Source organism: Lates calcarifer, linkage group LG15 (assembly GCF_001640805.2).
Source record: "Lates calcarifer isolate ASB-BC8 linkage group LG15, TLL_Latcal_v3, whole genome shotgun sequence".
Classification (NCBI taxonomy): domain Eukaryota; kingdom Metazoa; phylum Chordata; class Actinopteri; family Centropomidae; genus Lates; species Lates calcarifer.
The window spans coordinates 21,921,999-21,944,755 of record NC_066847.1 but is presented as its reverse complement, the minus strand read 5'-3'; the positions used below and the strand labels follow the sequence as shown (position 1 = coordinate 21,944,755).

General features: G+C 39.9%; 2 protein-coding genes across 5 annotated transcripts in view; one reads left to right on the top strand and one right to left on the bottom strand.

Moving 5' to 3' along the window:
* The window catches only part of creb5b (cAMP responsive element binding protein 5b), a 42,757-nt gene extending 34,931 nt beyond the window's left edge, over nt 1-7,826 (bottom strand). For 2 of the 4 annotated variants that reach the window (XM_018688499.2, XM_051076265.1), the window contains exon 1: nt 4,307-4,474. The gene's annotated coding sequence lies outside the window, so the exon portion shown is untranslated. Of the gene's footprint in view, nt 1-4,306; nt 4,475-5,990; nt 6,117-7,751 lie in introns of those variants that run through there. The other 2 variants (XM_018688505.2, XM_018688513.2) reach the window with 2 other exon arrangements.
* Nucleotides 7,827-9,365: 1,539 nt separating this feature from the next.
* jazf1b (JAZF zinc finger 1b) lies at nt 9,366-22,721 on the top strand. Its single transcript, XM_018688546.2, has 5 exons — nt 9,366-9,664; nt 17,947-18,019; nt 18,719-18,915; nt 19,575-19,744; nt 20,798-22,721. The coding sequence occupies exons 1-5, from the start codon at nt 9,550-9,552 to the stop codon at nt 20,972-20,974; spliced, it is 732 nt and encodes a 243-aa protein (XP_018544062.1). The 5' UTR covers nt 9,366-9,549; the 3' UTR covers nt 20,975-22,721.
* Nucleotides 22,722-22,757: the final 36 nt, after the last annotated feature.

Here is a 22,757-nt window from a genome sequence, read left to right as displayed (position 1 = left end):
CCTCTCTTTACTTTCAGAAAGAAAATCACACACAACACACACACATGCAAAATATATTCAAACCAGCTTGACTATATTTATGACAAAATGTCAGAAGGAAACACAGAAATAACAGGTGCATTTTAACAGCTTCTCAATATCAAACTAAGAACAACGGCACGTCATTTAAAGGCTTTGCTGCACAAATGATGTCTCACTCGTACTTAAAGATTTTAATCACAATGTTTTAAAACAGCTGACATACACAGTATTTGCACCTACCTACCTAAAGTAAGTAAAAAAAAAAATAGTTGCTCTAAATAGAAAAAGTTGAAATATATTTACATCTTTTTTTATACAAAAAAGTGAAAGGTAGGATGTTGTACACTTGTGGGCCTTCCATGGCAACAAGTGTAGATGGTATAGAAACCTGATACATTTTGAATATGGGCTGCTTTGTGTCTGTAAAGAGTATTACAGCTGTCAAGTAGCAAAAGCCAACACTAAAAGCTTGGTCAGATTCTTAGCTTGTTCTTTAAACAGTGATTTCAGTGGTTCTTTTTTTTTTAAGCAGTTTATGTTAGGATAATTGTGTTACGAAAACATTAAACACAGATATGTTTAGCTTTTTCAAATAAATGAGAAAAGATTTTAGTAGAAAAATGATTATATTCAGAAAAGTAAGCTTATAGAAAAAAAGCTTTATTTGCATATCTTTGAACATAGGCATCTAACATCATACTTGGTGACTCCTCAGCGTCTCTTATTTGGACGTCTAATCATTGTCCAGTACGATGCAGATCTTCATACACATACAAACAACCTCTGAGCAGTCACCACATGTCCGTGCTTCAGATGCCCAACACCCTCTGACAGATGTTCTATTTAGTTGTTTCATGACAAGTGTTAAGGTAGTCTTATTAATCCCCTCATTGGAGCACAGCGTACAGCACAGCACAGGGACCATCTCCAGCTTCGAGCCGGTGCTGTGATCATGGCTAACACAGATGTGTGGTTTGTTTATCATGTGTGCTCTTGGTGATGACTGGAACATTAACAGCATGTGCAGTTGTGCGATGCATGCTGCAAGATACAGCTCTTACATATTACACACAAATAAAAGAAACATCATTACTCCTTTACCTGCCACCATTGTCAATTCACGAGAACTGTCACGTGTCAAGCATGAATACCTTCATACACTATGTACATGTGTGTCTTTTTCATGGGTACAGACTATTTCCTCAAGCACAGTCAAAACACTCAAATATTGTGTTATGCTAACCAGTGCTGTTTTCCTAACAAGCTGTACTTCATGACCGAGCCTGCAGAACAGGGTCTGGACAGGGTCTCTCTGTCAGAGAGCAATGAGCCCTGCTCTCTCTTTCTGTCACCAGCTCGCTCTGTCTCTTCTACTGGGCCCCTAAAAACTCACCTGGTCTCTTTTGACACAACAAACATGACTAACACAGCTGATCCTAACCTTCGACCAAAACTAGACTCTGGATAATGGCAAGCCTATAGACATGCTGCAGATTATTTTTGTCTTGTGTCACTGAGCATTTATTTTTTTATCTCAAATGCAGTTTCACTGAACATTACAACAATACTTGTTGCTACATTTATCTCCAGTCTTTCTTCCTGGACACTTGTGCAACTGTGAGCCCTTCATTTAAATGTGAATCTTTACCATAGATCAGAGAAACAGATCTCACCATAGAGTACTATGGAAAACTATGAGGAAAAGAGCATCCATGACTTTTAAAACAGATGCACAAATGTAACTTTTACCTTCCTGTTCCTGTTTCTAAAATGGGACTTTTCATTTCAACACATTTACCAGGAAATTCAAACCACATGACACATAAAATTTTGACCATTAATTCTGTGAATGCCTCTGTGAATTATACAATAGCTTTCACACTTCAAATTATCAGCACTCAATGTCATTTCCTTGGAAGGGGCACTTGGCTCTCATTTGATATAGATGTTTTAGTTTAGCAGAGGAAATTTGGTTACACTTTACATTAACTATATCCCGATGTGAGCGAGGGGAAGGATTAGGGTCCGGCGTTCGATTTCAAGAGGAGCTGGGGAGGAATTCTCCAGGTAGATCGCGTATTAGAATTTAAACAATATGGTGAGGAAAAGAGGGGCTGGGGGTGTAAAGGCATATTGGGTTAAAGCAAGCACAAACACGCGCAGCAATTAAAATCTCCAGCTCCCCATAGCCTGGGCCTTTGACAGCACAAGTTCAAGGTGGGATCACGGCGATCCCTGAGGCAGGGAACGTGGCCCTCTTATAGACAATGTCTGCCCTAAACCTTTACTCTTGAACTGAATACGTGACAAAAAAGACCGCTCTGATGTAAACCACAATAACTATCAATTACAGGTCTCTTCCACAACATGTAAACGCATAACAAATACAAACGTAACCCCACGGTGGGCTACGACACTAACATTATTCTTTCTCAAGAAAAGTTTTATACCACTGTTGGAAAAGAGAAAAAAAAGTGCCAGAATATATTTGTATTAACAATGCACAAGTCAAAACAATAAAATCCATGTGGTAACGGAGAAATGATACCTCTGTGGCCAAACTGTTGATTGGACTGTGTGATTTGTGTTACGATTCTTGTCATTTGACCTCTTCCTATACATTACTGCAATCATTACTAGAGGAATGCTTCACCTTGAGCACATGCAACAACCATCAACAAATATACCCACTGTAGGTCACATTTCATTGCTGCAATGAGCCGCTGGACTGCAATCGAGCTTAATATTGTGCAAAATATGGGAAGAATTACATCTGCATCAGGGTCACTAAATAACACAAGTTATCCAGGAAGTTTAATGTAGAGTCAGTGACTTCACAGCTGTTGCTGTTCTGTATTTATTCATGTAGTTACTCATATTTTGATGTTGTGCATTATTTATTTTCCTTGACCAGCTGGCTAATGCACTTCAGTAGACTATTACTACAAGTCTTGACATAAATAAATGTCAATGAATGTAAATGAAAATCTTTTATTATTATTATTATCATTATTAATAATAATTATTTCTAAGAGAGTATAACTCTTCTCAGTCTATAAGACAATTGAAAACATTTGTTTTGTAAGACTTCTTGCAACAAAGAAGTTAAAAAATGTGAAAAGGGGTGTTAAAGTAGTAAAGTAGTAAGTTTTTACTTTATTCTACTCAAGTATAATAACGTCCTGTTTTTAAAAGCATTTGAAAAAAGAAAAGTCCATCTCAGTCTGTATTAAACTGCAAGACTACTTGCTATTTTCATCAAAGTTAAAAACCTTATTAGGCGTTATTAACGCAGCTAATTAAAGGGACACACTAAAACTGTAAGCAGTAATTTAAAGGAGCGTGCATGAGAAACAAGTGGTTATTGATAGTGTTGTCACATAAACATAATGACAGCGGAGAGTAATCAAATGATTAAAACATCTTTTTTTTTTCAAGCCGCGCCTCGTCAGCACAACCTTCCTGAAAGTAACCCTCAACATCTCAGCGGTTAATCAAATATCGACTGGCCTGCAGAATGACGTAATGTTAGCTACACTGTGTTGTTCAAGAGAAAAGGGAACGTAAATTTCATGGGAACGGGAGCATCATGCTTTTCTTAAAAAAAAAAAAAAAAAAAAAAAAAACTGGAATGACAGCGAAACCACCGAGCTATCATTTTCCAGACGATCACTGGTGAACCGCAGCGCGCGCAGAGTCCGGGACAAACGCCGGTGTGGCTCTGCCTTCATCCCGAGATGGGACAGGCATGACAATGATGCAGGGATCCAGCTTTGGCTGTTTTAGAGCTATGATAGGCAACCCGGTAGACACGGCAAACTGACATGAACGGCAATATAACCCATCCTCTGATAATAACAGCTCTGCTCGTGGTTTTCGGTCGGGCTTGAGGTGAATTCCTGCAGACTTGTCTCCGCTGCTACCTGACAGACCGAGCAGCAGCAGCAGCAGCAGCGGCACTTGACTCCGCGTTCAACTTCAACAACAGTCAACAGATAGGCCAACGCGCGGAGACTGAAGTGAGATGACAATGCACTTACTCTAACAAAACTAACATGACACTTAATCTCTTTAAGTTGCAGCCACAGATGATTTGAGAAACAAAAAGGGGGGGAAAAAACACACATCTTGAACAGGACTGCTGAAGCGAACAACAAAACAAGCTGTTGCACGAAAAAAAAACACCGAGGAGAAAAAGTAACAAGGAGCGCTTTTAACAAACGCAACAAACCTGCAGAGGCGCATGCACGGTCCTCTGCATGATGGCGCGAGGCTTTCAACTTACCAAACAAGTGTAGAAAATGTGAAGCAGTCTCTCAGAAGAAACCACGTTGGACTGAGAAAAGATTACAATACGATCTATTTAGAGAAGCATAACGTCACCCCTGGGTGACGTCACGTGGGATTCCTGAACTTCTAAATCATTGCGGTCCGCTTTGGAGGCGGTCCGCGAGCAGGGCGGAGTTTTTTTTTTTTTTTTTTTTTTTTTTTTTTTTTTTTTTTTGGTTACACATGCACACCCCAGAGGAGAGGAGGCACGAGGTGGACAGTGCGGAACCTGGAGTGGGTGTGGTGCAAAGCTGGACACCCCCACCCCACCCCCACCCTCAGTGCTGACCAATTAGACATGCAAATAAGGGAGTGCGCTGTACTGATAACTCTGAGCCCTGTCATGAGCGGGGTGACAGTGAGAAGATTCAATCACATTCTTCATCACCTAACACTTAACATACAGTACCACACTTCAAGTAGCATAGTGGGAAGTATTACAGCAGCCAAACTGACTGCTACTAATAAAGTCACAGTTTTCTTTTCTCCCTAACCTTTGTAAAATGTGTACAGTTTTTTCCAAGCTGAGTTAATACCAGGCCTCAGATCTGCTGTGTGGCAATTTGAGCAAACCTTTGATGGGAATGAGCAGCCTTTAAGCACAAACCTGAAATACAGATGGATTTTGATACAAGTACCCTCTTCAGGCAGGAACTTTAGATTAGAAAATATACCAGGGCCCACCTGTCATTTAATGAATCGTTTCAATTTCAGTAGCACAACACATTAAGCCTGGAGCTTTCAGGGCCTTATAGGTTCTGGGGCTCTGAGCATCTGCTTTCAAAGCATCAAAACTATGTATTACTATTAGACTTCACTGTCAGAGCCTGAACCGCTCATTTCAATATGTAACAACAATCATCTTTCTCAAAAGGGCCATAACCTGGCAGACATTACATGAACCATCAACAGCGCTACTTGCAAATGAAGTGAACATGCAAAACACACAGTACTGCCTTAGATACAGCACTTTAGAGGAGATTTAAACTGCTTTGGAGTAAAAGCATTTATTGTGGAGCTCTGGGTGACCTGCTGGTGCCAACTGGCTGTGATTTCTTGGGCCACAGACACTGGCAGTGAAGCCATCCTCAGCTCCAGGGATTAATGACTCCTCACACATTAAGAAATGTTTACCACTCGCCTGCGACCACTCCACTAGACGCACTAAGAGCTCTGTCACTGAAACAATAACGCAGTCTGAAAAGCCCTCATAACTCAGAGCTTCTCCGCCTCTGTCTTTTAACCGGAGCTTTAATCAACGTTTATGACATCCTTTTGTCTCTTTATTGCCAATATATTTCCTAACCAATCCAAACATTATGCTCCCAGAGGAGCAGACTATTAAGGTTGGAAAGAGCCGATACAGTTTGGGTCAGTGACCCACACTAAAGCAGATTTGATCTATATTATACTAAACCTTTTATTATTATGCCTTTGTGCAGTGCTTTTGAGTAGGATCACCTTGGGAATATTAGCACCTCTGAGGGTGCTTTGTTGCAGCAGGTGCAGAAGGCGAAGCAGGTTAAATAACATACTGTCATACAGGTTTTCAACTTGTAAACAAAATACACCCTCAGATATATTTTACAATCAAATATGGAAAACAGTTACTGTCAAACGCTGTTTCCTGCATTCCATACCTTAGGCAGAGATGATTGGGCCTGCAGGGATGGAAATGTTGGTCTCTTAGTATCACTGCATGGCACACCACAGTACAAGACCTGTGCAACACAAGTAATATAGCAGTTCAAACTGATGGTACACTCATTTTTCTGTTGTCTTCTCTTCTAACAGCTATCTTCACTTATCCAAAGTGTAAAGTTGCTACCAGGTAGAGTAGAAACTACAACAGACAAAAAGCAAAAGATTCCTCTAATTAAATGCTAAAAGAAATTTTATCTGTTATCTGTAGCTCTCTGGCCAGCAGTGCACACAGTGGTTAAGTTTGATCTCCTTGTCCTTAAAATTTTGATAGCATGCAAGTTGATATGTAGTTTCCTAGTGGTGTGATTACTGTGGTAGAAGGGATGAGATTATAAATGTTTGTGTCTCCAAAGCTTTCTGAAAAGAATGGGCTATACATCACTGGTGGAGACTTGGGTCCCAGGACACCGATCATCACTGAGAGCCTAATTCAACAAAACATATGTGCTGGGAGGTTCCCAGTAGATAACCCCAGTGACATTCCCGCACCCAAACACTCAACCCTGTGACATTTACATTAGGTGGTTGGTGAATGGTGCTGCCTGTGTGATGGCTCTTTAGATTTATTACAGTGTAGGATGATGTTGTCCGCGCTCAGCGTTAGTGGGTAAGTACATCACTCTTTTGACATCTGAATTGAGCTTCTGTATGTGCTCAAACTGGATTACTGAGCACATTTGTAAAACCTGACCTTTATAAATGTTATCTGGCTGGGTTTTCAAAGGTGTCACATAAATGGATGATGATAACAATAACTTTATACCCTTAATTTTTTTAAGATTTCATGTTTCCAGTTATATTACACCATTGTATCGACAATAATTTGGGTAAATATGGTTGGTGTTGCCATTGTGTTATTCCTTCTTTTATAATTTACCTGGGCTTACAAAACCTTTCAGGATGTTTTGATTCAGTAGGGTGGAATAAGTCTCTGCTGGTCGTGAAACTGTGGAAGTCAGAAGCCTTTGGGTGCTTCTCTTTACTGTTGTATTAGGGAGTGCATGTAACTATCTAACAGCGAGCAAATTATCTTGTTGGTTAGCTCAGATCTGTTGGATAGTTCAGAGAGGACAAGAGGGTTTGGTCACTCACCAGCAGCTGTGAAATGTGACTTTCCCTGCATGTGTTTCCACACTGAGGTAAAACAACCTATTCAGTAAATCTCTAGTGCAGAAAATCAAAAATGCATCTATTACCTCATCTACATTTATGGGCTGAAACAAATTGAAGGGTAATGATTAGTTGCAGCTATGCTCATCAAGCACAACCATCAATAAATAAGTGAGGCTAGGCAATGCCAGCATTTTAAACGAAAGCCATCAGCTTCCTCATACAAGCGGTTGTATGTGATGTAATGCTTTCAAAGTAATATCCCACTGTGTTTTCAAGCATAACTGGAAAAATAGTTTTACCATCACTGTAGTGCTTGATCTGGAAAAGGGCTGGGCCCAGTGATGACCCATTACACCATCACCAGGCACAAACTCAAAGTTACTGCTGTACCAATAAATACAAAAAAGCAGGCAAGTGGAGAAAAGCTTGTAAATCATCTTAAATCATCTGCAATTGTGTGTTTTCATACTGGTTTTCCGAACAATTTGCAGTAGATTTGCACCTCTAAAAAGAGATTCTACATCTTCATATATGCACACAAAGATAATGCTCAGTTTCTACATACTAGTGATATGTATACTTACATGCACATTATGCAGACATCCATTTTTGTCTTTTGTCTTGGCATCACTCCCACTCTTTTCTTCTCTTCAGAATTTCTAAATAACAAGACATAAAACCTTTGGTATCTATCTTTATACATAGCTGAACCCAAAGAAAATTCTCAATTTTCTATGAATGAGAAAATCTAGTACATCAGAATTTCAATACGTATTCTTTTCTAGACTCTGTCTCAAATACCTACATGTGTAAAGTTACATTGCAGCGCATGGAAGATGAACTGATTTTGATTATACTAAACCCATGTAGAAATAATATCAGAAAGATGCCTTATGCATCGTGTATTTCAAATACGTTTGACACTGCTCTATTTGGGTACTTAATAATATTGTTTATGCAACCGCAGTCTTGGTAAAGTTTGGAATAGTTATACCAGACCCTTTAGGTACTGAACACAAAGCACATGACTTACTCTATATTTATCTACTGGCCAACACTGCCACACTGTGGCCACAACGTGCTTTTGCTCCAGTGAGGGATCTATGATGCCACTACTATGCATCACAAAAAATATTAAGAAATATATAGGCTATATATAATATTAATTATATGATTATTGTATAATTTCAATGTGGATATAAGTGGACACACATCCAGATTTAGATAGGATTCAAATGAACACATACACTTGAGTCTGTTAAAGCCATACACACCCTGCAGGGGGATAAAACAATGACAGTCAAAGTAAGCGATGTAGCAAGTAGTTAGTGGTAGTGATGCCGATTAGTCGATGATAATCCCACTCTCTCCTCCATCCTGCCAACTGTACGCAAACTACATCTGTCAAGTTAGACGAAATTACCAAAAAGCAAACCTCCCCTCAAAACTTTACAAATAAAACTTTAAAAAATAGGACTTCAGAATTATGATTTTTGTTCGTTTGCTTTCATGTGAAAACTGTGTGTCTGCTGATATTTTAATGGTCTATTTCATTATCACCATATTACAACACACTGAATAGCTTCAGGTCATTTGTTACTGTAAACATCCACTGTTTTAGGATTTTGCCAAGGGAGATAATGCAATCACTTAAAATATTTTTTAAAAACTTTATTTATAAAGTTTTTTTTGTTATAATATAAGCAGCATCCTGTGTTAAGATGCTTTATTCATTCATTAAAATAAATAAATAAAGCATCTTAACAGAGTGGCCGCTAGTTGGTATTTTGTTCAGAGTATTAGACTTCTTGAGTGATAAAAAGGTTAGTTCATTTATTGATTAATGAACAATTTTAACCGATATATTGATTAGATCAAACAGAAAATGTATTGATTACTATCATGATAATTGAATGAATCAAAGTCTTAAATAAAGGTATCCTAATTATTTGCTGGTTACAGCTTCACAAATATTACTATAAATGGCACTACTTTGGTGTCTCAATGATATTTATGCGTAATGTTTTTCTTTTTTAAACTGCATAATGTATTTGTTGAAATGGAGGAAATCACTGTAATAGCAACTTCATGATAAACATTAAACTTAACTTATAAATTCACAATGATTAGATCAATGGATGCAATTTCTTCACATAGAGTTCATGCTTTTCTAATGAAAACCAAACCTTACTTCCACTTATTTCCGGTTTGGTTGTCGCTCCCTCCTGCTGCTTTGACGCAGCTCAGAGAAGTCACCGCACCGCCCCTGCCGCTCCAGCTGTTCGCACCACTGTCCGCCTGCTGTTCCCCCGCTGCTCGCTGTCTGCTCGCCGCTGCTGCTGCTGCTGCCTGTCTGCCCTCATTTCCAATGCAGCAGCGACCATGACAGGCATCGCCGCTGCTTCTTTCTTTTCCAACGCTTGCAGGTTCGGGGGCTGCGGACTTCACTTCGACTCTCTGGCCGAGCTCATCGTGCACATCGAGGATAACCACATCGGTAAGAGCCGCTAAGTAACAAGCGCCGCAGCCTGCAATGGCCGAGGTTTGAGGTTAGCAGAAGTGGCTAAGTTAGCGAGCTAGCAAGTTACTTCCTGCGTCCTGACAACCCTGTTGCTAGGTGTGGTGGCTGTTGATGTTTCTGTGTACACATTACAGTTCCTGTTTACCACCTGCGTTTCTGAATCGACGTTGTATCACCGTTAAGCCGGCTGCCACACCGGCAAAGCCGCGCTGAAACACCGACAGGTAAACAGTTTCTTCACGCTCCGTCGAGTCGCTCGTGCAACAATATTGCAGCGCAAGGCCCGCGCGCAGAGCTGTGCTGCAAGCGTCGTGAGTTAAGTTGCAGCCTGCACGAGCCAACGAGCCACTGATTAGTGATCTGCTTATTTCATCAGCACAAGAGCTCACTTTCACTTTCTTACACGTTTTATTTATCATATTAAGAAGCGTTAATCTTCTACCTGGATCTAACACTGCGGAACTGCAGCCAGCGACTCTCTATTATGATGATTGTGGATAGATTGTGAATCACATTTTACAATGTACAAAATATAACACACATAACACCTTTTAAAATCACTGTTTGTATTGGTGTGATATTCATTTACTTTTCCTAAAAAAAAAAAAACAAACTAAAAATATATAACTTAAATATAACTAAAAATATAACTTAAAATTTTATTAAAATTAGGTAATATCTCATAATATCAAATACTCTCATATTTACAAGACACCAAGTCATTCTAATGTGTAAAAATATTCACTAGTTAGAAATAAAGGCTTGGTGGTGTTTATTTAGTTTTTTGTTTTTCACATATTAGAAATGGGCTTCCATAAAATACAAATTTGAAATTGGCAGCATAACTGGCTATAGACATATAGTGATAAATATCCATAGATGCAACATCACTCTTAACCATGTGTGATGACTGTCAGCTTATATAGGTGGGAAAAATATAAAGTATTGTCTTGGTGTCTCTGGTGATGTATAGATTTGGACTTTGACTGTGCTTCATGACTAGGACTATAACAAGTGTAATATGGTCAAAAAAGTAATAAAATTTTATTATGCTTATATTTTACTGTATGTAAAACATACCCAGTCCCACATGAGCATGTGGCTACAGTGATCTACACCAGCTTATAACATGCTACACGCTGTCATCAGCGCACATTAAATACTAGCAACTCAAAGATGCTGCTTTCCTGACTGCACATCAAGTTAAACAACAATCAACAGCGCCGCCTCTAGTTCATGTGAGGCAAGACAATAACAAGAACTGCCTGAATCTAGAGATTTGTGAGTCAATATGGATTATGGATGAAAATATTTATTTATTTCAGCTACATTGTGATACATTTTTCTGATTGGTGAAATTTAAGACTTCCGTTTGAGTCATTTGTGTGGCTATTGATGCTACAACTCTAAACAGTGCTCATTGAAGTAGAACACCACTGCAATGTCTTTAATAAAATAACTGAAGTTTAATTTAAGTGAAATTTAAATTACACGTTAAGAAAAGAGAACATGTGGTTGAATTTATGTGCTTTTAAGACACTTAATATTAGTCGTAGATGTGAAAAATTATGTTTTTTTTCTTCACTGATATGTAAAAATAATGTTATTTGGTTATGTGTTTATTATTCTGTGTATTTATAGCTAATATTCACATTATTATTTAATAAATAAATAACCAAACTTCAGATCAATGGATGTAGAAACGTGTATCACTTAAGCTATTCCTCAATTTATTATGTGTTTTGGTACTTCTCTATACTTAATTACTATATCCATGTATTTAATGAAGTCAGTAAAAAACTGCAATTAATTTAGTTTTATCTTAAATGTCATATGATTTATTCTGCACATTACACTTTTTCCTATGTCCTAAAGCATTAATCTTTGAACAAAGTCTAGTGTAGAGGAAAAGTGCCCCTCCTCACAGTTTGACGGCCTTTTAGTTCCTGCATCTGTTTCCCAATCTAATATTTTAGACTCTTATTATTGAAGCTGACAAGGCCCAGCTGTCTCTGTTGTTCTTGTTTGTTGCTTGACTGGCTTTAATATCCTCTGCCCTCTGATTGTGTGCTGTGCATGTGTCCGAGGTGTTAGCCTTAGAAAAAAATGCCTCCAAATGACTTATTGGGGAATAACGAGGCAATTAGTTGGCTCGGAGTGGAAAAACTTTGCTGCCCCCACCACCACCACCCCCTGCCCCCCCTCCTTTGTCCGCTGGCCTGTGCCCACTCTGAGGAGTGCGAAATCTTGCGCGTTGTGCCAAGTGCCTGTGAAGCATAATTACAGAGAGAGTGCTTGATTTGGCCTGTCTTCCTCCTCATCTGGTGGCCTGCTGCTTAAAGAACATTCTCCTTTATAATTAGGCGCCTGGAAAACAAGCACACATTCTTGTCCCTGCTTTTTTCCCCCAGCTAGTCCTGCTGGTCAGGTCTCTGAACAAGGGGTGGCGCTGCTCTGCTGTGGGTTGTCGGAGCCTTCTTGAGATGCCTGGTCTGTGCCATAAAAGAGAACAGTGGATATTACAACGCAAAACCCACTTCCTTGATAACAGTACAGTGCAATGTATTAAATGGTTACCAGACTAAGGGTCTTGCTTTAATAGATGAAATAATATTGAAAAAGGGGATTAGTCATTTATTGAGAACAATAACTGATAATAAAAAGGATACTTCTCATTCTGAGGTATATTGGACTCTCTCACTTGTATTTTTTGTAACTTACAGTAAATTAGTAATAAGATTTAGTTTTAAAATACACATTTAGGGGGCACCCCGATGGCCAAAGGGTTAGGGCGCGTACCACATTGGCCTCAGTGCCCTGAGCAGCTGGACCTCGGCTTGACTCCTGATCTGGTCGAACCCTTGTTGCATGTCATTCCCCTACTCTCTCTCCCCATTTCCTGTCTCTCTCTACTGTCCTATCTAATAAAGGCTAAAAGCCCAAAAACAATAATAAATAAAAAAAAACACACACACATTTAGAGAGACAGCACAGAGTTGGAGGAGTTATACTTTTCCTTAAAGTTTGGATTGAATCTTTCAAAAGATTAATTTGTTTTAAAAATTCTAATTCAGAATAACTCCACATCATTTATTATTAACAACTTGTAATGGATCAGCTATTCTTTCCTTTAACCATTTTGACAGCAGTTAACGTGAGTGTTGGGTGGTCCATTTAGACCTTTGTGAACAAATTCATCTAACTTTAAGAGAACAGACGCTAATGAGCCAAAGAAGACACCAGCACAAGCAGAGGAAAGTTTTAACACTGGGTCTAAGTAATGTTGTTAAACCTGTACAATCTCCTCAATGGTCTGCTATTCTTGTGTGGCATGTAAAACTGCACACATCGAGCTACTGAAATGTTTACTTTGTCACCGAGCAACCAGGCCACTGTAGACCAGAAGCAAATAGCGACCATGTTATTTAGACTTGCAAGTGTACATATGTGTACTGCTGCGGCCTGGCACACTGACGGCCTGAAGTGTCCAGGGCTCGATAACAACGGGCCTGTTTGTTGCCAATCCTCACTGGAGGCTCATTTAGAAGATTTTGGTATGCACTCCCAAAATCTGCGCGGAAGTAATAAATTTGGGAAGCAGTAACTAGTTTCCTGATCTGTGCACCTGGTGGACTTAATTACATTTCCCCATTCCCTGACACGAGTGCTCCTGTTCCTGTGTGATGACTGCAACACGAGGGGCCGATATGCTCGATAAAACATGTTGCATGAAAACATGACGCAGAACAAATGATACTTTTGCTGAAAAGTGTTACTTTTCCTACAAGTTTGTTCAGTGCTGTTGTCCCTTGTCGAATGCTGCTGATTGGAGGGGTTCACCTTTACTACAGCTACAGAAATTTGTCTGTAAAGCTAAATTGAACCTAAAGTTTTTCATTTTTATTTTTCATGTATTGTTTTTGCAAATTAACTCTTCATTTAAAAGGAAATTCTCTGACTATTGTAAATACGTGTGGCCCCGAGAGCTGATATTTTACCCAGTTTAACTAGTATGGATTTAAGCAAAAAAGTGTGTTTAAGCACACTAAAAACCCAGGTTAGAAAACATAGTCAAATTCAAAGGTGGTTGATACTGAATGTCAGTTTAAAAGCAAAGCCATTTGTGTTGCAAAATGGATATTAAAGCTGAACTGTTTATTAACTGTGGGTTAATCAGTTATTCAAACAACAGGAAAATAATCAGCTGTTTTAATAATTGACTAATTGTGTCAGTCATTTTTTAAGCAACAATGCCAAATTTGTTCACTAAGCATAACTCTTCCATTGTGATACTTAACAGTATTTCTCTGTATTAGATCATAACAACAGAACTTAATATCTTTGGGTTTTTGACCAGTGATCAAACAAAACAAGTAAGTTGAAGTCTTCTTGGGATCTGAGATTCACAAATGTTGGACATTTATAATGATCAATCGGCAGATGATTCGAAAATGAATATAAGCATTAGTTGCAGCCCTAAATAATCCAAGTAGCATAAATATACAATGTGCAGCAGTGAGTGTGTGTATTTTTCTAAGTGCCTGCTTGTGTTTATCTCTGCGTTTGTACAAATGTGTCTTTGTGGATGTGTGCTTGAATTAGTGTGCATATATATTTAAGTTGCTGTCTGTGCCGAACGTATTTACAATCGATCATTTTAACCGCCCCATGTTTTTTCAGTAACCGGCAAAGACAGCTTACACATGGAGCTCGACTCCGTTTCATTTCCTCCTTAGAGGTCACATCGTAATGAATTACCTGTGCCACCACTCCTGGTAATGTCCCCTGCTGCTCAGAACCGCCATAAACATGTCACCATAATGTTCACCACTCTGCCCTACCCCACAGTGCATTTGGCCATGAGGGTGGATGGGAGAGCCAGACGCTGGTGGAAATGAGAGAGGGAGCTGTGCGTCTGGTGTGTGTTTCTGTTTGTGTGTGTGTGTGTGGGTGGGTGCATGTGTGGGGGTGTGTGTGAGGGTCATGGAGGGCATTATGAGAGGGCAGCAGGCGTCACTTCCCCTGTTGCCTTAGGAAGGTTTGTTGTGTGATCGTCCCTTGGTTTCCTCTTGAAGGATGTCATAGGAACCCTAATGGGAGCAGGTTATTGCATCATGTTTTCTGTGGTGATACAGTGCAACCATTGACTAATTCAATATACGCTGCCATTCACATGCTTCACACAGAGACACTAACAATAAGCTTTGTCAGTGTTTCATACAGAAAGTAAGGTTAATGTGCACTGTCTTATTGAAGCTAAGCAGTTCAGTTGAAATGTGTTAAGGTATGAAGAAAGACATTTAAAAAAAAATGAAGAATTCTGGATGGAAAGTTGATGCATCTCTTACTCTAGGTGTAGTTGAACTAAATGTTTCTAATTACTTCAAGAGATTTTTAAAAATCTGCATCAAAGGCAGCAGCTTTTTTACATTTTATCCTGATTTTTCCCTCTCTCTGCCAAGACACAACTCTGTTTGCTGTCAACTGCATTTTGCAGAAAATTCCAGTATCTGAAAATGGAAATCCTCTAAGACGTAAAAATATCAGTATATTTCAGTGAAAGTCAAAATACAAAGAGCCGCGTTATACATTAAATGTTTTAAACTAGATCTGTACAGCTTGTCTGTCTTTCTGTTCAATCCCATACTTGAGTTTTTACCATGTCGCTACCCATATCACTGGGGCTTATAGGAGCTGATTCTTCTAGAATTGAAGGTGGTGAATAAAAAACCCTTTTTTGTTTCACAGAAGGCTTCTAACAGTCGGCCACCAAGGTGGACCACCTGTGTAGTTTGATTAGAGGGGTTCCATCTCTACTTAAGGCGCCTTTGCCTTGGTCCTTGACTGCTGGTGGCCCCAGAAGAATAGCAGAGGCTGCGGGGAACTGACCCCTGCAGGCCTCCTTCTCCCCAGTCCCCACCTGAGGTGTGTGTGATTTACAGTGTGTGGGAACAGACTGATCCACTGCTGTTTGAGTGGTCTGCGAGCAGGCCACCATTCCACTCCCGGAGGCTCATTAGGGATCTTAGGAGGGATTTCTGGTGCACTCACGCACACGCATACCAACACACGGAGCTCAGAATAGTCTCTGCACTGCGTTTTGGCAGGGGAATAGTGCTGTTATGAATGTGTCTCTCCTACTCTGTATTTCCATGACTTTGGCTGGAGAGTAGAGAGAGGTGTGCTGTCCTTCTCACTAGGGATAAATCCACTGTTAATGAAACACTTGCTTACAGCTGAGGCCTTGAGCGAAACCTCCTGAGCCTTAGGCGCTGAGGTTTGAGCTGTTCTTAAAGCCTACCTGCCAATATCATAAAACTCTGCCACTATTTTATCATCAACCGAGTGGCCTGGTCTTAACCACTGAATGGATGATGCCCCGTGTTTCTTCACACCCATGTCTACTTAAAGTGAGACTGACATCGGTTTGTTAACTCAGATTCCTGTTAGACCACTGAAATGTGTGTATCTCGTGTACACGTAAATGTGGTTTGGATTTGAGTTTATCTGGTCAACATCAATGTCAATATTTGTCCATACCTCAAGTATAATATGCAACTATAGTCTAAATTAAGTTTTCTAATGTAACTCAGGAAATTTCTGATCAAAGTATGCATGTGTAAATAACATGTACAAGCATTTGATGCTAACTCTCAGTACTGGACAGATGTTGACAGTCTGTGGAATGGACATCATACCCAGCTGTAGTCAAGCCCCTGCAGATATAACTGTGGAGTATTTGGTGTAAAGTTTCTGTCCCCATTACAGTGAAAAAGGATCCACATCTTTAAGCTGAAATCCCATCTCAGAGAGTGCAACCATAATCTAATCAATCTGTCTTTGGCACATGGTCTTTCTGTCCAGCATGAAATTTAATGGAAACCTGTTTTTCTTTCTTTTTTTTATGTTCCAGACAAACAAACAGGAGTAAAAGCCCAAAGCTGTGGAACCAATAATTGAGTATGACTCAGGGTTTTATTACAGCCTCACAAAGGTGTTGCTTACCCCTATAACCAAGAAAACTTTAATTACACTATTTCCATATGTTTTATATAATTGCCATAGTCATTTTTAAATTAAATCAACTAGGACAGGACTGTTATTTTGCTTACTGAACATACAGAGATAGTTAACGCTGCACCGTAGGCCTTGTGCGATGAAAATGCATAATTTAAATTTTAATGTCACAATAACCTTAGGCATAAGTGTTTGTGTGTGTAAATGAGCTTGTGGATGGAAACAAGCGATAGTTTTAACCACTTGGGGGTAGCAGTCTTTCACAGCTCTGTGAGAGAGGCAGACAGGGAGGCTCAGCTGGTAAGTGGCAGACACTGTTGTTTTACGGGGCATCTCTCTTCTCCCACATGGACGGCAGTGGGAAGAGCGTTTGAAGTCAGGCCCACTTCACCTCAGGGTGTGGAGATTGGCTATTGTTGTACATTTAGCACTGCTGAGCAAGATGAATGTCTGGAGCACAGCATGGGAAAACACAGTATGTGTCAAGTGTGGTCATGTATGAACTATGTGGTGTCTGCAGAGCAGCTTTTCAAAAAAGTACAATGGAAATTCAGAAGAGAGGGCAATTGAGATGGTACATTCTTGTATATTTTAAATAGAAGTAACAGCATAGCACTGTCAGGATTAAGACAGACTGGAACTAGTGTACAGAGGTCTTGAGGAAATGAGTCAAGGAACAAGCATCAGGCTGAAAATTGTGGAGCTTCTCCAGCAGCACTTTACTCAGTAGTGACTGTAGTCTAGACAGTGGTGCATGACATCATGACATGACATAAACTAACTACTGAACATTATACAATATCCTGTATTTAGATTACTATAACTAATAGTTTTTATTAGCCTTTATTCATCTAGTTAGCTGTGTTAGTTTTGCATCCACAACTCCTGATGCAAGAGGCTTGAAAAGGTTTTACTTAAATGTGGAGACCATGAGGAGTATGACATGTGCCTATTTGCTGTAAACCTACCTGAAGAGTGGGAAAATTTGTTGATGCTGAAGCCAGTGAGGGATTCTTGTCACTACACTAAAACCCTCCAAGTGTAGAAAAGACTGCAGTACAGATAGAACTGGCTGTCCCAGATTGGCAAAAAAATGTTAAACTGCAAGAATAAAAACTAACATACTGTACATGACACAAAATGTTTTTTTTTCTGTTTTGTAAATCTACAGAATTGTGTCATTGTTCAGTGGTACCTCATGTGCTTAATTCTTCCTCTCGCTGTGTCTCTCACCTGCTCAGATACAGACCCCCGACTTCTGGAGAAGCAGGAGCAGCAGCAGCCGACATATGTTGCCCTCAGCTACATCAACAGGTAAAGAAATGTAACCGATCAAGGAAAACAGCAGCCGAACTTTCACTTATGCAGTAACTCAATTATGAGTAAATCAAATTTACCTAAATCTGACATGATTATGTCATTAAGATTATTAGTCCATGGCCCTGTAAAGATTTATCTACAAAAGTCCTTTACATCAGTGAGTATTACTACTGTGCCCCATGAAGTGCTCCTATTAGGTTCTACCAGCAAATTCAGATGTCATCTGGTGGATTGCTTAGACAAAGTGCTTCAGTGTTTGGTGGCTGGGTTGTTTTTTTTATTGCACTGGGTTCATCCCAGTCGTCTTTGATATGGTGCTTGAATAGTGGTTTTTAAAAGCCTTATGCAACAAACCAGTGTACGAAAAGGTCTGCCACTGTCTCCCTGCCTTCACAAACACATCTTGATGTGGTTATCGCTTAATTTGTTAATTCCACTTTAGCTGTAACAATGTCTATGTTAACATTTCATTTTTATGATACACATTTACCAAAGACTTTACTATCCATCATAAACCCCGGTGAAAGGTTTTTTTGATGGGAATGGAGCCAGTGATACTTTTTTTTTCCCCAAGCATGTGTTCTACAGTAGCAAAGCTTTAATGCTGGAGCTTTCTAAACATCAGGGTTTTTCATTAAAAAAAAAAAAAAAAAGACAACAATCCCTGACCAGTCTCCTATCCCGCATTGCCAGGTTCATGACAGATGCTGCGCGGCGAGAACACGATGCCCTGAAGAAGAAGGTGCAGCCAAAGCTGTCTCTTTCTCTGACAGGCAATCTGTCTCGCAGCAGTGTTTCCACACCACCTCGCCATACCAGTGGGAACCTCACCCCTCCAGTCACGCCACCCATCACCCCTTCCTCTTCCTTCCGCAGCAGTACACCTACAGGTAACCATCCTGAACACACTCACCTAGAAGCTCTTCATCGTACTGATCCTTATATGGGTTTGCGTGACATTTTTTTGTTAAATTGATGGACAACATCTTACAGATATTGTCCATAAACTGCAGATGAATGCTGGGCTCGAGAAAACATCTTTGTAGCATAGCTCACAACCAAGCTGCAGAGAATCAGGGACAGCTCTCACAGTCCAGCTAATTTGTTTAATTCATTCCAGTGTAGATTACATAACAGGATTTTTTTTTTTCTTCCTGCTTATGTTTTCCCATGTACTCGTGTCCTTGTTTTGTAAAATATGCAGTTTTCTGGCTTAAATTAATTGATAAAACAATTGCAGATCATTGACCCCAAGACCTCAATAAAATGTATAAATTCTTTCCCACGACTGGCATATTTCAGATACTTGGGCACTGTAGCACACGAAGTTAGGGATTATGGGAACACTGCCACAAAACATGCTGAGAAAGGTCCACGCTTGTCAGCCTGAAGGCTCAAAGGCTGGGATTTTCATAGCCGGAGATGAGTCATGAACTGTACATAAATCAGAGCCTCTTGGAGACCAGCATGTATGATCGCATTTCTGATGAGTGATGCACTTTGATTTAGTCATTTACTATTTGACTTCTTGTCTTTCACCCTCCCACAGGTAGCGAGTGCGACGAGGAGGAGGTAGACTTTGAGGAGTCTGACAGTGATGAATCGTGGACTACAGAGAGCGCCATCAGCTCTGAGTCCATCCTCAGCTCCATGTGCATGAACGGAGGAGACGAGAAGCCTTTTGCCTGCCCTGTCCCAGGCTGTAAAAAGAGATACAAGGTAGGCTTAACTCAGAACACATACTATAGCTTAAACATAATGTAGCAGTGTGAAATATCTTTACTAAACTAACAGAGGACCTGAGATATTTGTCTTGTGCAAAGTGTGAGATCCGTGACTATTTTGCTCACGTAAATGAGAACGTAAAGTCAAAATGGCTTCCCTGCTGTTGACAATGGAAAATCGGTTCTTAGTCAGGCGTTCCAACAACATAAATACATACATCTAGTCCACTTCAGTGATGTGGAGTTTTACAGGATTTTCCATTCACATCTGGTGTGGTGGTTGGGATAAATTATGTGCAGCCTGAGAAAATTGCATTGCTGACGTGAATGACAGGGTTATGGGCGATGACTTAGTCTGAGGCAGCAGGCGGCATTAGGAATCTGTTTAGAGGGAAGAGCAAGAAAGTTTTGTCTTTTTTTAACAAGAAAACATTTTATTTCTCCTCAAAGTCTTATGTTGACTGGTGACCTCTTTTTTGTTCAAAAATTATGCACTAGATACACTATAATACCAGTCTGCAGACTTTCCAATCTTTATGCTTTAATATAATATTTTAGATTATAGTATTCTACCAACCAACCAAGACCCTTTTCTGTTTCAACATGACAGTCCCCCTGTGCATAGAGCCATGTCTATAAGCAAAAGGTTTTCTGAGTGTGGTCTGGAGGAGCTTGACTCTCCTGCACATAACCCTTATCTTAACCTCATCCAACACCTTTAAGATGAATCAAATCAGGCTGAGACCCCAGCCTTACTACCTAACATCAGTGCCTGACTTCACCAATGTTTTTGTGGCTAAAATGGGAGCAAGCCCCTGCAGGTTTCGAATTCTTCTGGAAGGTGAAGGCAGATACAGCAGCATATTAATGGTTTTGCAATGAGATGTTTATCAGTCATATACAGATGTAAATTTCGAGTGTCCACATACATTTGGCCACATCCAGCCAATCCTGTACTTTTGTTTCTGACAACATACCCTGCTCAGCGACTTTTGGTTGATACATATCCAAAGTGACAGCTGTTTTCATTTCCCTTGCTTCATTACAGAATGTGAATGGGATCAAGTATCACGCCAAGAACGGCCACCGAACCCAGATAAGGGTGCGCAAGCCCTTCAAGTGCCGGTGTGGGAAGAGCTACAAAACATCTCAGGGTCTCCGCCACCACACCATTAACTTCCACCCACCCATCTCTACTGACATCATCCGTAAGATGCAGCAGTAGGGACCGAGTGAGCGACCAGCACTCTCCTTCCCAACCCATCCGAACACCATCAGCATCACCAGCAACGGCTGTTTCTCATTCCACCTCATTCCTCTCGTCCTCAAGCCCCCTACCCCTTCTCTTTCACTTTCTCTTACTCCCTCTTTGCTATGACACTATTTTTGATTGCATGGTATAAATGTATTATTATTATTCATTCTTAATTTTTATTCAGAATATCGAATCTTTATGTAGTTCACAGTTTTGTATTTTGCACATTTAAGCTATCATTTATTAATTTTTGCTTTGTTTTTTTAATATATGGTGCTTGTTGATGATGAGGGCTTGGAGCCTAGAGAATGGCCACACCAAGTCACGGGTAGCCTTGCAGGTACAGTAGGGCATCCTGCTTTAAAGGCAGCGTGAAGTCAGAAGAATCTGAGGAAAGATTTGGATGTGTTTATTGAGGAAGGAGGCACCATTACCTTGCCACTGTCTCATATGAGCCTAGAGATGTGACAGAGGCAAGTGAAAACAATCGGAATGTGTGTGGTACAAGGCGAGAAATCCAACCCTGAAAACTTTTGTACATGGTTCATTCTCAATCAGATTTGATGTGAAGACTCAGTTGTTGGATTTAGTTACTTTTCCTTTCACATCACAAGTATTCCAAACCGTATTTTCATCCGTTTTACTGCAAACACTTGTGTGAGCACCAAAGGATGATCTCAGGTGACATTTGAAAGCATTTCAGCACCACAATCCTGCCCAAGTGTTCTGGTAATATTTATGCTGTTCAGCGGGATCATAGGGACTCCCTAATGTTCCTAATATTGCAGACCACTTTCCTAAAAGACGTAAGCAGTTGTCCTCACTGTTTTACAGTGAGGGATTGAAGCACTTTTTGTAACAAGTTGCCAACAAATTAGCTTTTTTTTTTTTTTGCCAATAACTCGTTTCTGGTGTATGTACAGTAGCTACCAAAACGAGGCAAAAGGCCTTCAATCAGAAGTGCAACTTCTGCATTGCACCAAGGGAAGATATAAAAAACCTCCAGTGTTTTCAGTATTGTGAGATTCCTGTATGTACAGTAGTTGCCTTGAATTGTAAACCATTCCAATCAGTACAAATCTTTATATGGCTTCATTTTGACAGTCCAGACAAATCCAGCTGAAATGCACACAGCTCAGTCCAGACTGTTCGCTGTTCACCGACACCCCCGAGCTCTTATGAAACCGCGTGATTGTCCTTATCATGGATGGAAGAAAAAAGGGGGCCCCAGCGTTAGCCTTGTATTTTAGCACATTATGTTCTCACAGTGCTGCAGTTAAGCTGTGAGAGAAACACATGTGGCTCCTACTTTGTGCCATAATAATACAATGTCAGTCATCCCTGAAATAATGAACTGCAGATAAAATGCCACAGGATTGGGGATTTATCAACAATGAGCCATTAGGTTAACATCTTCACTGCATGGATGTTAGTGTTGAGGAACTATTGTGACAGTATTGTACTGCCAGTATGGAGGAAAGTCTTTGATATAGTGTACAGTGAATGTATTGTCATGTGTTAAGTGCATTAAATTATATTTTCATATGTTTCTGGAGTTAAAAAACAAAAACAATAGTATAATGTGTATGAAAAGGCAAAATCAGAGGTCATTTGGAGAAACTAATGGTGATGTACTGTATTTCTTCAAAAAGCTGCTTCATGTAAACTTTTGTTACGTTTAGAATAAAAGTTCCTCTAATGTGTGCCTAAAGATAAATGTTATTTCTTGTGTTTTTAACACCACACACAGTTG

Coding starts and splice junctions, on each gene's coding strand:
- jazf1b (XM_018688546.2), top strand. CDS start 9,550: ATGACAGGCATCGCCGCTGCTTCTTTCTTTTCCAACGCTTGCAGGTTC. Junction 18,916..19,574: donor CCGCAGCAGTACACCTACAG/GTAACCATCCTG, acceptor ACCCTCCCACAG/GTAGCGAGTGCGACGAGGAG. Junction 19,745..20,797: donor GCTGTAAAAAGAGATACAAG/GTAGGCTTAACT, acceptor GCTTCATTACAG/AATGTGAATGGGATCAAGTA.